Consider the following 16,969-nt stretch of genomic DNA (forward strand, 5'->3'; position numbering starts at 1 on the left):
TGTTGTGACCTAATATTATTCATATTACTATTATTATTGATCAGATTTTCAAAGTTTGCCCGAGCACTTCAAATGATGTAGGAAGCTGTGTGTGTGTTTGTGTGTGTAAGCACACCTGTGGGTAAAGCAGCCATCCTCCATCTTTCCTTTTTGTCTCTTCCTCCCTTTTCTTTCCCACTTTAGATGACTACCCTCATGAGTCAGCTACTGCCTGTTTTGGAGTTTCCTCAAGCTGCTTTCTCCCCCCCACATCCTAAAGTTGTAAACTCATTGCTCGCCACGGGTGTTTCGCTGCACTTGCAGAATCTAAAAATAAAGTTCACACCTGTAAAAGCTTGTAACTGATTTTGTTTGTCTGTCACAACAAAATGACGGTGCGGCCTTTTGCCTTCTTTCTTTTTTTCTCCAAGCTGCGTCACGAATGGTAAGCCACACAAAGTGACTCACAAACTGAATTACGTTAGTTTCCCCTTCCGTGCGTGCTCCGCAGCACAACCTTGTTCCTTGAACTGTACTGTATTTATTGAAGTGGAATCTCCCAGCAAATTAATGTATTTGCTCTAAAACCTCGGCCTGTTTGCCTCCGCTCGCATGGGAATTTCTAGCGGGACACCCATACATAATACATGCGTTAAAAAATGGGAACATTACAGCAGCAAGATGACATCACCGCGGCCCGAGTCATCATAACCGAGGCGAATTGACAGTTACTGCCGTAATGGGTCCGTTTTCAGAGGTCTCAATTACTTAAAGGACTTTTTTTTGCTCTATAAAAATGTCCCTTCACATCTTCACATGTCAGTGATATCAACACAAAAGATTTTGCGTTCATTGCCCCTTTTGTATCACATGGCAACTCTTCATTCTCCTGCTTCTTTTATGCCACACACATATCTCCCCTGGCAGCTGATTACATGCTGTTTCTGCCTCCCCCAGGTGATAGTGAGCTGAGGTGCTGAGAATGATGGAACATCTCAGCGAGACGTGTTTGGGCAAGGAGAACTCAGAGCTGGTCAACAGCATGGCAGACGCCAAGGCCCCGCCGGCCAAGCTGCCCCGGCTGGAGCAGAACGGCAGCCCCCTGGGACGGGCCAGGCTGGGAAGCACCGGGACCAAACTCGGAGGGGTCCCGTACAAACCCACCAGCCACCTGCTGAAGACCTGCCATAAGAAAGGTAAGAAAGACCGAAACGGATCAAAAGGAATTTATTGAGAATAATTGTAAACATATAATTGTATTCTTTTTTGTTTTTTGGAGTGTTTATTGGCAAAAATAATCAATTTGAAGACTTCCCTCTGGGTCCTGGGAAATTGTGTGGCGCTTTGTGCGTTAATCACACAGGTGAAAATTAATCGCAAATCAAGTGATCAAGCACATATCCCAAATATGTGCGTCTAAAATTAGAATAGTTTCTGCTTTTATTTCTTTTATATGACAGAAAACTGAATATTTTAGGGGGGTTAAGTGTTGGTAGGAAAAACAAATGATCGGAAAATGTTTTCACTGCTTTTTTCTTTTAAGAAAAAAACTTTTTGTTATTTTACAGACAAAATTATTTTAAATTCAAAATAACCATTTACTTTCAGGCCTTATTTTTTGACATCTTTTATAGTTGTCCTTTATACACAACAAGATAATCTTGAAGGTGTTAAATGTTAGCCGCAGTGCCAGCCTGTATCAGCCGCATGCAATACAAATAAAGTATACGCAGCTCTGCGTGTATTTGTAATGACTGAGAGGAAACATAACCAATGTAAAAAGAGGAAAGTAATTTAAATGCAGTTTAAATAGGCCCCCTCCCACACACACACACAGCACCTTCCACCCACCACCACCCCTGCATGCTCTCCAAAACTCTTAAACCTTTTTACAATGCTTCTTTAGTCATCTCAGTACACACACACACACACACACACACACACACACACACACACACACACACACACACACACACACACACACACACACACACACACACACTCCCACTTATTTGCCCAGACAATAGCTAATAGAAAAGCACTGTGAGAATTATTCCTGTGCCGTGCTGCATAGCGCTGTGTCACTGCTGCTCTCTCCAACCCCGGCACTCCTGCTCTGACATTTGTTTATTAAGGGAAAGTTTCAGTCCTTTAAGAGCCATTGCTGCTTAAAGGGAGCCTTTACTTTGAGATTATGACATAGCTTTTTAATATAACCAGTGTCATCTTGTGAAAAACACGCCAGGCAAAGCCATCCAATATGTGAACCTTCATTTTATGATTATGTTTCTTTCTTTTTTTTTGAGTTTGAAATCCTGCAGGTTTGGAGTTGTAATAGCACTTGGCTGCGAGGGCTCAAATGTTTGTTTGTTTGGCTGGTTTGGTTTTCTTTGGCCAACAGGGACTAAGGAAGTCTTGGAATGTAGCTGCGAGAGTGTCCTCGGATGGGCCATTTCTCTTATTCGCTGCTTTTTATCTACGTGTTGCACACCAGCTGAGAGAGCCTAATTTCTCACCTTCATCATCTCTGCTTCTCTTGGCCTCCTACAACGTTTGCTCCTCCAAGCATCCTCTTTGCCCTCCCCTCCTCTTCTTTTTCCTCTCATCCTTTTTTTTTGTCAAATTTTAGAAAAGAGCGAAGCAGCCGAGAGAGGCGGCTGGTCAGCCACGGAGGCTTCGCAGAGGGCCCACAGTGGGCATTGTGTCCGAGCCCGAAACACTATTTACCGCAGCCCTCTCTGGGCTCCCTGGAAACAAAGCCAGTATTGATCCCCCAAATGAACCTGCACAGCAGTCTTTATTGTTAGATCTTTATCTATTAAAATCAGGGGAGGAGAAAAGCAGCTCTTTCAGCACATTCTTTTGCATCTGTTGGCTTATTGATTGTTTTGCCAGAGCTGTGTGCATCTTCTGGAATGCTTGGGATTAGAAAATATGGCAATGTTTATCATTTCTATCTGCACTTACAGCGTATGTAAAGAAACGTTCCCAGGTGGCAGCAGGTAGAGCAGAGACCTACTGAAAAAGTGGGGAAACAGGGCAACATTTACAAAGTACAGTAAGCAAAAGATTACCTCCAGTCAGTACTTTGACATAATTTTGACTTTCTGTTTTTATTCAGACTAAAACTTCAAAAGGCCAAGCCGCCCCTGTGCCCTCAAAGTCTAAATTTCACGCCTGTTATTTTAGCCAAAATGGCATATTGGATGATATTTGCACAGTTGGTCCCTTGAACATTTGACAGTCTTTGGACAAGGATTGTTCATTCCACCTAACAGCAGAGCCACTGTTGACACAGACTCGTAAACCTCAGGGCGCAGAGGTGGCTCGGGATTTGTAGCGCTGCATCATGGGAAGATGATTTTGGGTTGGCAGTCAAGGGGAAAAAGGCTAATGTGATCCCAGCACCTTGACAGTGAATAAACTGTGTATTGTGCCAAAAAGAGAGACGAGACTTTCTGTTTTTTGCGGCATGTTTGTTCACACGCGGTTAAGGTTATCATTATCACAAGCAATACCAATCAGTGCAGGCCATAGTGCAACACCTCTGCAATATTATGTCATCATCTTAAAGCTTTAGGCAACATGAAGGAATGCTACAACATTTAAAATGAATCTTAAAATGGGAATTTGGAGCAAAAAGCATCAGGGGGGAGATGATGGAAATGGAAAAAAAAGAAAGAAAAAAGAGGGCAAGTTCTTAAAAGACGAAGCAAATTCTGTGTCTAAAATTATGCACCCAAGTAATATTTGATCCCTCAAGCTGATCATAGAGTTTGGCAATGGGACAAAGAGGTGAAGGTGTTGAAGGAAATTGCCCTATAAAAGATGAAATATGCCTTTGTGGTCCAAACTTGTGTTCAGAGCTTAAACCTGGATGTTCACTTCTAATCCCTCGACAGCCAACCTCAGTGTAACTTAATCATCTGCACTAAATTTTAATCCCATTCCTCTGCAAACAGAGGACTGAAGGTCAGAGTTTTGCATGTGAAGAAATGGCTTGTGTCTCTTTGTCTGCAGGCAACATGCTGCCTGTGTTCTGTGTGGTCGAGCACTACGAGAATCCCATGGATTTTGACAGCAAGGAGGAGCACGCTGAATTTGTCCTGGTGCGCAAGGACATGCTCTTCAACCAGCTCATCGAGATGGCCCTGCTGTCACTGGGCTACTCCCACAGCTCAGCAGCCCAGGCCAAAGGTAACCCCCTCACCCACTCTCATCATTGTCATCTCTTTCTTCTCTGATCTGACGCTCTTCTTTTATGCTTATCAGCGTCTTTTCTACAGCATTTTCAGACATGCTGGTGCTTGTGCACACACACACTCACTCAAACCTACAGACACACATACACTCTGTGACCATAATAGCTTACCGCCAGCAGATCTGAAGCCACAGTAACACAACCTGACACTGATCCCAGAAAGTCTCCCAGGGGTCATACGCTACATATTCCCACACAGAGGTATCCTCGCACTCTCACAGAGGCTAGCTGCACAGTAAAATGTTTACATGCACATTCACTTGAGTGCTCATATTGTATATATTTATATACATATACCCTCGGTGACAGTGGGTGGGAGGGGCAGGTGGAGGAAAGGGTCTGCTAATTGCACTTGAGCACACGTAGGCTGAGTGCGGCTGTTTCAAGGTGCCTCGATGCATGCTCTTTTATTATAGGCTGTCCATCACGCTGCACATACATACACATCCTAGGCCACCTTTCTCATGAGCAGTCTTCCATCTCTCTTTCTGCTGTGCGGGCTGCCACTGTTTTAAAAGCACTCTCAGGAAAAATTCCTGCGTGGTTGTTGCGATTTCAGTGAAAATTAAGGAAATAAAGAGCATTTATGGCACCGGAATGCTCCTGGGGGTATCTATGCGTGGCTTCGTTCCTACCGTACATGTTTACGGCTTTGAAATGAACAGTGAAAGCGAGCTTTGTGCTGATTTATTTGCTTCTGTGTCCATTGTTGTGCTTTTGTTTCCAAATCTGTGATTTTTTTTCATGCGTTTCCACATTTTGTCCATATTTATGTGTGCCTGCATGTGTTTTGCATCATCCAGGTATGATTCAGGTGGGGAAGTGGAACCCCGTCCCACTGTCATATGTGACAGACGCACCAGACGCCACAGTGGCAGACATGCTGCAGGACGTCTACCACGTGGTCACACTTAAGATCCAGCTGCACAGGTAAGCAACCAATCCACAAGTTTGGGCACATGTGCACTGGAATATTTACAGTTGCACCAGCCCAGAATGTGTGCACATGTTCATACATATTCTTACCTGAGTGCTAACCACAAAACTGTGTTTGAAGAGAACAGTTAGTCATGATCACATTAGCATTTTCCCCCCTCTGATCTGTTGCGCTGTTTATCCATCTAGATAATTTCGATGTGAGTTTCAGCGTTTTGAAGATATATTGGTTGTAGAAATGTCTGCCTTCTCATTGGTATAATGGAAATAAATGACACATATCTTGTGGTGCAAAAATGCCAAGACAATACATAATTAAACAAAACTCAGCAGCAATATGTATTTCTGGAAATCATAACCTGGTTGCTCAAAACAGTCCACCAACCTAGCTGTGAGTAGTTTCGTGTAGGAACTATTTTCTTTTTGCTGTCTACATCCGCCACGCAAAAGATTGGTGCAGCTAGCAAACAGTACAACTCAGGCAAAGGAGATACCGTCAGTGTTTATCACACTGTTTATTACATGTGCTGGTGGTGTTTTTGTCACTAGCATAAGCCTTTTGTGTCCCTTTTAGAGAGTGACACAGTGAACGGCTGAAGTTAAAAGTGTTTGGGGGGGTTTTCTGGAAAGAGAGATGGTCATCTTTTCAAATGTGTCACAAGTCCTTCAAGTAAGCAACTTGGCAGCCATCTTGAAACACATGCGGGCACTGACTTGGGTGGTTATTTTGAAGCATTTTTGTAAATAAGCGTGATTTTCAAGACTTAAAATCAGCAGTTTCTTTCAATTACTTTTTTCTTGACTTTGTCCTAAATTAAGGCTTTTAAAAAGCTTTGTTTTTACCTTAAAAGCTCTGCTACTACTAGCTTCTTTGCTGTTGTGTGAATTGACCATGATTCAAACGGGACATCAGCTGACATCTCCCAAACTGGACAGTTCACACCAAAATCTGTTAGATAAATACCACAGCAGGCCAAATTAAAAATACATAAATTAGACCTTTTTTTAATGAACTCTCTCTTGAAAGTGTGTAATCTCAATCTCAACCTCTCAATCTCTGCTTCTAGCAATAACACATATAGCATGTGCCAGTTTACGTGTTTAATACCGAGAAAAACATTATTACTCAGACTGGCCGTTTCCAGGAAGTGGGAAAAACCCATTCATAAACCAAAAAAAACCACTGATTAATTGATCAGAACACAGATTCCGGAGAATTCGAACTCTTGGTAACAATCTAGCTTATCCATAGCTGAGAAGTGATTCTATGAAATTAACCGCTGAGTGATTTTTAACATGTTGCAGTGGAAACGTGAAATATGATAAGTAAATAACCGTTTTTAAACCAAGCTCTGCTTCAGCTCCAAAAAAACCAAATAAACGAATGTGGTCGGTGACTGCGTGGCTAAAAATGACTCACCTGAAATAGTTCCATAAATAAACCTGGCTGCAGCGGATATTTTAGGCAAAATATATTTCTTTTGAGTCTACATTGTGAATGATGAAGATGAAACCTTTACTATACTGAATACTGCTAGCTTTCTCCTGTCATTGCTCACCATATTGTATGCTAAATTATTCTCTGTAGGTGTGAGGCTTTGTCATATTTATACACACGGCAAGAGCATACAAGCATTTATAGACATGGACACAAACAGGCTCATATGCACTCATGGACACACACACACATGCGCGCGCACACAAACAGCCGACTGGCTCTGGTGTGGAGGCTTGTGCCAGCTGCACGCTAACCCAGTGTTCTGCAACCCTCTGGAGAGCTGTTTCTACTCTTTTTCTACCTCGCTCTGCCTCTTCCTTTTCTCTTCCCTCTCCTTCTGTTTCCCCCGCCACCAACACCATCACCACCCACCTCCACCAATGAAGCACTCACACACACGCACACACACACAGGCACGGCGACTGATGTGAACACGTCCACCAGCCAGACTACAGAAGGTTGTGTTTATTTCCGGCTTGCTAGCCCCTGAATGCATGGATAGCTGTCTTTCTCCGCTGCCCCCCTCTCTCTCTCTCTCTCTCTCTGCCTGTCTCTCTCTCCCACTCTCCCTCCTCTTGTTCACTTCCGTCTCCCCAGAGGCTTTCTAGCTGCTGGAGCAGTTTAAGGTGTTCTGGAAAATCCATTGTTTGTGTGTTAGAGTGTGCATGTGTATGTTTTCTTAGTAGCAGATGTGGTGTGCATCCCTTTTCTGTTCTCCTCGCTCATAACATTTCCAACACACCGGCTGACAGATTTATGGACAGGCACACACACACACAGCATCTCATGCGCCCTCATCGCTCTCTTATTCACGTCTCTAGCCAGGTTTAACGTGAAGTAATTCAGCGGTAAGTGTAATGCGAAACACACACAAAGTCACGGGAGCCCAGTTGAGTTATTCTCTGCTTCCACCCACCACGTAAATATATTTTACGTTTTCAAAACCCAGAATTCAGTCGGTGTCTCTGCAGCTCGCGATTGCAGCACAGGCGAACAGCAAAGACAGTCTGTTTGATATACAGCTTCATTTTGATTACGCCGTATATACGCAATTGTCAATATTGTTATTGGTTTGTATTTGTTTTTCCCCTTTTTCTTACCCACGCTGCCAAACTCTTAAAGCCCCCCCGCCCCGACTGCAGCAGAAATCTCGCCAGTAACACCTTAAATTGTTTCGCCGAGCACAACAAGCCAGGAAGGTAGAAGTAACACGAAATAATAGTCGCCACATGCAGCTGATGTATAATTCATGCATCAATCCAGCAGATGTGTTGTATAAAGTAATTAACTAATCAGAACAATCAGGAGAGAGAGAAAAAGAGAGAGAGAGAGAATATGAAAGAGGGAGCGAGATCGAGGCAGGCAGATACAGAGAGAGAGAGAGAGAGAGACAGAGCAATCTCCAGATGCATCTGCTTGATGCGCCAAATGAAATCTGTCTGTCTTGGAGGGGCGCTTGCAGCAGGAAAAACGAGCAGGGACCCGTGTGCGTTCAGCTCGCTTTCTCTCTGGTTTCCTCTCTGTCTTTGCTGCTCTGCCTATTTGATGCAAACCAGCCAATTTATCCACGTATGCATGTATATGTTCCTCAACCGGGGTCAGGCGAAATGCTGCAAACTGTGTTTGACACCTTTGTTTTTAGGGAAAGTGATTTGCTTCCAGAATTTTCAGCTCAGCACTTGATTAGTGGGGAAATGATCAGTCGAGTTGACTGACAGAAAATTAATCAGGAGTAATGATGATAATCGAAAAAGGTTCAAGCGTCTCGTGGCTGAGGATTTGGTGCGTTTCTCTTGTTTTTAGAAAATAGAACATAACAATTTTAACATGCGATTTCAAGACATTTTGTCATGTTTTCTGACATGTGTAGGCTAAATCGAATAGCAAAAGTATTGAAATTATGCTACAATAAAATATCCACTCGCTGCAGGTGATAATGTCCACAGCTTTTACAAATATTAGGCAGTTTTAGGAGTAGACTGAAGAAAACACCTATCTCGACTCTTAAATTTTTCTTATGCTTTTATGTTGTACACGCTGGATACTGTGCACTTATCATTTTCAGTGGGGTAGAATTGTATACTCACTAGATATGTCATTTACAACATTTCACTACAGTTGTCTGCGTTTTGTATTAGTACAGAATAGTAATTTCTTCGAATGAAAATTTCACACAAAACAATGCCAACACGTTCAGTGTGTGGAAAAAAGTAGGAAAAAAGCTTCTACTCTTAGCTAGCCAGTATTAACATCACGACACCTGCTGACCCTTTCCAAAAGCTGCAGATTGTTTGGTTTTCCCTCCGTCTGGCAACCTCTAAGAGTAAGATGTGGACAGTGTTTCACACCCAGCTTTTTGACTGTTACACTTGAAATATCAAATGTAAATGTGAAAATATGTGATTTAAGATGCAGCGAGATTTTTAAGGTCTATGATGTTGGATTGAAGTTGCACAAAAATACCTCTATAGTTCAATGTGTAATACACATGTGTAATGTCTATACTCAGTTGCAAGATTGTGAATTTTAGCATTTCATTGAAGATCCCATCAAAGCTGCTGCCTTCCTGTCTCAGTCTCCGTTCCATCTGAATTTGTTTTCATGCTCTACTCTTTCCCCCCTTCTCCTTTCTATCCCTGTCTGTCCTTTCCTCACACTCATCCCTTTCTTCTTCTCCCCATCCTTATCCTCCCTGTCACCCTCCACCCCAAATCCCTGTGTGTCTCCTCTCTCTTCACAGTTGTCCTAAGCTGGAGGACCTGCCGCCCGAGCAATGGAGCCACTCTACAGTAAGAAACGCCCTCAAGGAGTTACTCAAAGACATGAATCAGAGCTCTCTGGCTAAAGAATGTCCTTTATCACAGGTGCTGAAGACCAAACTGCTTATTCCAAAAAAAAGACAAAAAACAAAACAAAAAGCCCAACCCTACACCCTTCTATCATACCGCACAACTAAACAAACACCACTGTGTCCATCACCTCCGTGTTTTATCTTTAACTTATCAAATGCCGTGAGTTTGATCACATGGGAAAGAGAATCAGCATAGAAAATCCAAATCAATGGCTATTGTTATTTGTTTGCCTCTTGATTTTTTTTTTTGTTTGTTTCTTTTACCACCCACGACACACACACACACACACACACACACACACACAGGCTCGTATGTACCAGCAGCCAAAAAGCAGAGGTGTTGTTGAACGTATGGTTATTGTGAGATAAACACTGGCCCGGGCCCAGAACGATCTGGATGCTTTTTGTTCTTTTCTCATTTGATTCACTCTCAACATTTCAGGCTGGAGGTATGTTTAGGTTTTATATTCTGTGTCTTTCTTTTCCTCTTTTTTTTTTTTTTTTTGTCGGCTGGGAGGTTGGATAGAAAGCACTAGTGCAGATATTGTATTAACAGGCGGTGTAGTCAGTATATCACAGAGGCAGCTCTGGAGTGAATGGAATGAAATGGCAGTATATCTCTCACAGGGGCCAATAATGTGCGTGTGTGAGGGAGTTACAGCACAAGGAGATATGTGTGCACCTGTGTGTATTTGCTTGTATATCAATGTGCAGAGCGCATATGCGAAATTGCTATTTGCGTTTTGCATGCGTGTGTGTATTCACATCGGAGCGTGTGCGTAGGTGCCTTCAGTACGAAGCCAGCTCTCCTCCTAGGCCACCGTATGGTCACCTGGAGACCCTCATTTGCGTTGTGTGCGAACGCGTGCGAGTGAGCTGCTGCTCTCGGTGTGTGTTCGTGCGTGTGTGTGTGTCTGTTTAGCCGGGCATGAGCAGTGCGCTGATGATGTAAAGAGTCCCTGGGTGGCGTTCAGGCGGAGCCCAGCCCGGTCTGGTAATCACCCTGTTTACGGTCCATATGTGAAGACGGCTCAGAAGAGAGCACACGCTAGCTCAGAGGATTTACCACACAAGCACACACACTCCTGCTCAGACACATTTTTGCTATATTGACATACACACCAGTCTCAAATTAAACTGAAGATTGTTTTTGGTTTGCAGAGAGGACGAGCTGCAGACCTGAAATTATCTGATCTTTTTTTCTTTGTGAATATCTTGTGTATTTTACAAGCCAGTCTGGATTTCAGCGGCAACCTTTAAATGGCAGCGTCCTTTGTAGATTTATGGCAGCTACAGTCAAAATGTAAGGCAGCGAGCTTAAAAAGAATAATCCAGTTTTTAAGTTTTCGTGTAACTTGGCAGCTTTGCCGTGTTGCTGCTTGATAATCTGATGATCTCCTCGCATGTATCTCTATCTGCCTCACTGAAACATGGCTGCCACGATGGTGTTTGACATCTGTTACTCTGTGGGGTTGCATGTGGTCAGTTACACCCATGGAGCGGCAGTTTGCTCCTCCTAAACCCGATTGGTTTACGACCGTGGTCATCCGCACGTTGCTTCGATACACGGACTCCCTGCCTTGCGAGCGGTGATGTCACCGCCTGTGTGCAGTCTCATGAGAAGGTGAGAAGCCAGGAAGCATTTGGCCCACCCGCTGAGATTTCTGAGTTGACAGAAAAAAAAAGGAGAGAGAAATGAGTGGGAGGAGAAAGGGGCGTTGCAGGAGGGAGCAGAAGATTGGCACCTTTTTAGGATTAGTGTTTCCTTGATATTCTTCTGCGTAATCCCAGACCGAAAAGAGAGGTTAACAGATGAGAGAATCGCAGCGAGTGAGTGAAAGAGAATTAGCCCACCTCTGAACAGGGCTCTGAAGAGAGACAGGGGTGGGGGGTAGAGGAGGAGGGGGAGCAGAGCAGCGAGGGGAGGGCGGTGGGGCGTTATTTTGTGAAATGCTTCTTTTGTCCGGGGCCTTGTCAAACATTTAGTTTCATTCTTTTGTAGCGGAGAGTCATGCTTTGTGTGTTCGGCCTACAAATGGCTCGAGGAAACTCAAGAGAATGCAGTGTTCACTAATGCCTGTTGTCATTCTGCTACAGGAACTGTTTCTGACCCGTGCGAAATACGAAGCACGCTTCAGGATTCACAGTTCATAGCTGGGAGAGGCATCTGCAAAATACAACTTCTCCCTCAATCAGGCTGATTTTGTTTTCTGAGGTTGCTACCAAGCTTAGCATCCCCCTTGCCCATATTCTCAGAAACTATGGCAACAAATGAGATTTCCCCCCCACGCCCCCCACCATCGCCACCACCTCACCCCACTCTTTCCCATTGCCACCACTACCTCTTCTTGCCCACCCCCTGTTCACTCTCGCTGGGCGGCCCCTGATGCACCAGCTGCTGCGTTGTGTAGCAGCAAATAGTCATCAAAATGCCATCTTTTGCAGGCCTTCACCACCTCGGCTGCCACAGGCATAACCTGGCTGCCAGTGCGTGTGTGTGTGTTAGAATGAAGGAAGGGGAGGGGTCATCCCAGTTGAGGTGGATATGTGCCATAATTGAGCTCTGTTAGATGTTGGCGAGAGACGAGGCGCAGTGTTGCAAATGGGATGCGCTTTTTTCCCCAGCTGATTCAAGACATCAGGCTAAGTTGGAATGCGTGTTGGTGTTTAATTGTGTATGTGCTTGTGTGAGTTTGTGTAACAGCACCATGTGTGTTTGTCTGCAGGGGTTGTACTCTGTATGTGTGTGTGTGTGTGTGTGTTTGCCAGTGTGTATATACCACACTCTAACACTAGCAGCTGGGTGCCTACAGTACCTGCCTGCTGCACTGCTATTTTCTTACACACACACACACACACACACACACACACACACACACACACACACACACACACACACACACACACACTCTTTCCTCGCTCTTCCTGTCTCCCATGTTGGGGAGTGGAATAGATGTTGGGGACCGATAGTAGCCCAGTGCCACTTCCTGGTCTTGCTGATAAGCTCTCTGTGCTGCAGATGGCTATCACTTAAAGGGTCCACACACATGCTCATGCACAGAGACACACCCGCAAACTCTCACACACACACAAACGCAGTCATGCTACCTGTTGACAAGCCCTAGCACAGCCCTCCCGCTGGCACCGCAGTGGCAGCAGAGGCTCTGGTTATCTGCTTGATTTCACTTAGTGCGTATGCATGTGTGTGTGACAGAGCGGTGGGGAGAGGGAGAGAATAGGTGTGTGTGTGTTGTTTCGTTCTCACATACACACAGGGCCCCCTGTGAGAGGTAGAGTGATGTATTGAGGGAGAGGGCTGATTAATGAGGAGCGTTTATTAGAACATCTGTGTCAAAGATGGCGGAGAAAGAGGGAGCGAGAGAGATAGGGGAGAAAGACGGGAAGTGAGGGAGAAAAAAGCACACCGTCTTTTGCAGGCCTCCTGTTTGTTGCCTGGAGCCGCCTAAGCCCAGATATACTGTAAATAAAAGATGCCAGGCTGGAGGAGAGGAGTTCATTATCCCCCTGACTTAAAGGCGAATTCTTCTTACGTTTTAAATACGTGGTTTGCAGATGGATCTTTGGGTGGGGACGTGGAGTTGGAGAGAGACTGTCAATGTAGGACCAGAGAATTTTGAACTTGCAGCTACTATTTCCTAATACCAGTATTGTATAAAAATGAGTCAGTTCATGCATAAAAGTGTGACCCATTAAACCGAACCTGAACTCCGTCAGCGCTTCCGTTGAATGAAGGCTTTTCAATATATTGATAAAAGACTGCTTTGTTGTAGCGTACAAGTCCAAATGCAGACCTTTTCACCCTCCTGTTTTTCATCATGCCGGGATGATGCACCGCAGCATGGTTGGCACAAGTTCTCACCCAGCTGCACGAATGTGACTCGCCTCAGCTGCCTGAATTTGCCTTTAAAGAAAAAGAAAGAAAGAAATATTAATAATAATAAGCAGCTGAATGTTGAACTTGACTCCACCTGGTACAAGCAGGTATAGTAGTAATTGTGTGTGTGATAGTTGGTGTCTTTTGTCATTTCCATGACACAAAATTCGATGTCTTCCTAAACATGTAATTGCTTCTTTTCCAACCTCGGCTGGGTTTTAATATTACTGAACCAAGACTTGGCTAGCACAGAGCTCTAGCTTTTATAACGTCTCCTGTGTGGTATTCTCTGTCTCAAACAGAGGAATGGAAAATATTCCTCATGTAAATCTTTTAGGAGGAAGCTGGTTAAAATTGTGACTTACCTGCTGCTTTTTCTTTTTAACAAAAGGAACCTGTGTCTGTCTTGTTTCTTTTGGGTGGCTCGTTCCTACCATGTCTAAAGTTTTCGGTGCATCACACTTAGCTGCAGCGCTGCTGTATAAGGTGCGGCGTACGGCTTTAATCCGGAGGTCAGGAGTTCAGAGTTTGATCGACCTTTTTGATGGCACAGCTGTCACCCTTTAACCTCCTTTTGTGGTGAAAAGCTGGAGCCAGAGAACCAGAATCATCCTGTGGCTGTTCATTTCTGCTCACACTGCCATGCTACTCTGCCAGAAGGTTCCCCCCACCATCCTCCAAGCGCATATATTATAGAAAATGATAAAGATGGCATACCTATAATTTGAAAACAGATGGTTTGGTTCTTTTGAATATTTATAACAATCAAAAACAATTTCTCCTGTGCCAACCTCGCTATTCACCCGGAGGCCGGCAAGGTGTTAAAACATTCATTTTAATGAAACTGGATGGGAAAGAGGAAAAAAAACAGCTCTTTGTTTTTCCCAGGCGAAGGAGAGCGGTTGAAGTAAATGTTGAGAGGGCAAAGAGGCGACTGTATAGGGGGGAGATGGGAGCACGTACGCATCGGAGAACGACATGCTCGGTGCGGCCCCCAATCTGCTCGAAGTCGTTGTCTTTAACAGATTGTATAAATAAAGAGCCGCAAAATAAAAGAGGTTTATCTGTTTACATCGCCGAGCTCCCCAGGTGCTGATATTCAATAAGCAGCTATCTTCTTTTCCTTTCAAAGGTAAATATCTTTCCCACTGCATGCTCATGGAGTGAGCAGATGTAGAGCTCAGGTGACCTTATAAGTGACCCAAAAAGTTCAGACAAACTCATCGGCATTTGATAAAAAAAATAAAAGTAATTGATTAATTAATAAGAGATAAATCCCCTTCTTTGGTTTAATTTGTTTTACCTGTAGAAGAAAACAATCTCAGATTTCTGCATGTCTGATACTTTTCAGTTAGCTTTTTTCCCCTGGTACTGGGTTTTACTCGATCCCTATATTTTATTTGTTTTGACAAGCTACAGTGTTACTGCATGTTTCACAAGCTTTACTATTATGTCTGCATTTTCCACAATGAGAATCTAAAGTCTCTCTCTCGTTTTCTCTCCCTCTCCCTCAATCAATCTCTCTCTTTCAGAGTATGATTTCCTCCATTGTGAACAGCACTTACTATGCAAATGTGTCGGCGGCGAAGTGTCAGGAATTTGGGCGCTGGTATAAACATTTCAAGAAGACAAAAGATATGATGGGTAAGCAAAACGGAGGGGCGCAAAGTATGGCGCTCACACTTTTGTCTCTTTGCACACACATTCTCTCTCTCACACACACACACACACACACACACACCAGTCACCATTGCAATATGTTCCCTAACCAACCGTCTCTTTGTCTTCCTGCTGTTGCATGAAGCAGAAATACATTTTTATTTTGTTGTCTAATAATTTAAGCTCACTGCAGGCATTGTTACAGTTACACACAGTGTTAACTTTGCTTCATCCATTATTGCTTTAACTAACACTAATGCAAGAGCCAAAGTGACCCAAGATGTTTTGTTTTTTGTTTGTGTGTGTGTGAGTGAACAAAGTATGACAAGTATGACTTCAGCCGGCCTAGTCTAAAATTCAATTAGATTTTCTTATCAAACTTCTACCAACACGTGCTTTATATAATCGCAGAAAAATCCCCTTTGACCTGCCAGGAAATGAGGTTATATAATAGCAGTAGCACCCAAGCTGCAGATAGCACGCCGATATATTTTTATGTCTTTTGATTCAGCAGAACAGCGCTCTGTTGTGAGCTGGTTTAATGCTGAGATATTAGCTTTACCAATCTGTTGAACATTATCTTTTTTCTTTACCAGTGTGCTGCTGCTGCTGCTCGCAGTGATGATAGACACAGATATTATATCAAAATGTTTTCACAGCCTTCCATGCAAATAGTGTGTTGTGATCATATCTTATCTGATGTTTTTTTTCCCCCCTCCATCAGTTAAAGTAGCAACATACACTGGGAACTTTATTTACTCGAGACCTGCTGTACTTTAGTACTCTCTTGCATACACCTACACATTTTCTGTCACAGTTGTTTTCTTTTTGGTTTTATGTTCCTTAAAAGTGGAAGCGCTGCAGCTGCCAGTCCGGCCTCAGTTTTAAATGCTGATGTTTTAAATGTCATATTTCTGCTTAGCTGGAGTGGGAGAGACAAATTGTAGAAAGCCTTAACCCTGTCTTTCTTTCCTCACAACTCTGCAATGTGTGTGTGTGTGTGTGTGTGTGTGTGTGTGTGTGTGTGTGTGTGTGTGTGTGTGTGTGTGTGTGTGTGTGTGTGTGCCTCGCTATTTGACTATTCAGGCATGCGTCAACCCTCCCAGCTGGAGGGTTACCTGGGGACGTGTGTCCTCCGTGAGAGCCCACGTGCCAATGCACTAGGTATGTTGCAACATGGGCACACACACAAATACTCACACACACACACTGTAGAGGACTTTGCTTTGGCATTAATTAATTGTGCAGAAACTCAGTATAGCATTACTTACGGTGATGTCAAACCTGATCCTTACAGCCTTTCTCCTTGTTTGTACCTGTTTCTTGTAATGAGATTATACAGATTAATACACAAAGATAAACACACAGTCACTTTTTGAGAAACTTTCCTTTATACTCAGACTGTGACCTTAACTGCCGTTAACAACCAGACTTTCCAAAAACTGAATCACAATTATAATCTTGATCCAAAAACCAACAACAGTCATTTTAAAGTCACAATTAAAACAAAAAAAAATCGCTCTGTTAACTTTAACCCACAGGCTACACGTGGAAATCTCCATCTCAGTCACAACTAAACTTAGAGTTCCTTTACAATTTGAGAATCAATCTAAATGATTTATGCTTGTCTTTTAAAAAAAAGCAATAATTACTACACAGTTGTGTTTTTTCTTTGTATGATACTCTCTGAGGACTTCGAATCCTGATAAGAACCTAACCACAGATGTGTACGCACACAGAGAAGCAGCGATAGCATCTCAGGATGTACTCGTACACACTCAGATAAACTCACACGCGCGCACGCCATGTTAGCCAAACCTCAGAAGCAAAAACTTTGGCACATGAGCCTCAGGTGCCCACCACATGCCCGTGGCAAAACCTCCTGCCCCA

The 16,969-nt window shown here is 43.6% G+C and overlaps 1 protein-coding gene across 1 annotated transcript in view; it reads left to right on the top strand.

The window, feature by feature from the left end:
* Positions 1–961: 961 nt before the first annotated feature.
* The window catches only part of satb1b (SATB homeobox 1b), a 42,657-nt gene continuing 26,649 nt past the window's right edge, over positions 962–16,969 (top strand). The window contains exons 1-6 of the mRNA XM_085365908.1: positions 962–1,175; positions 4,000–4,176; positions 5,044–5,170; positions 9,415–9,538; positions 14,953–15,064; positions 16,166–16,243. Coding sequence (XP_085222034.1) covers positions 962–1,175; positions 4,000–4,176; positions 5,044–5,170; positions 9,415–9,538; positions 14,953–15,064; positions 16,166–16,243 — 832 coding nt within the window. The remainder of the gene's footprint in view (positions 1,176–3,999; positions 4,177–5,043; positions 5,171–9,414; positions 9,539–14,952; positions 15,065–16,165; positions 16,244–16,969) is intronic.

This window comes from Diplotaxodon limnothrissa, linkage group LG11, assembly GCF_057381915.1.
Source record: "Diplotaxodon limnothrissa isolate DT_005_m linkage group LG11, D_limnothrissa_male_GT1.1, whole genome shotgun sequence".
Taxonomy (NCBI): domain Eukaryota; kingdom Metazoa; phylum Chordata; class Actinopteri; order Cichliformes; family Cichlidae; genus Diplotaxodon; species Diplotaxodon limnothrissa.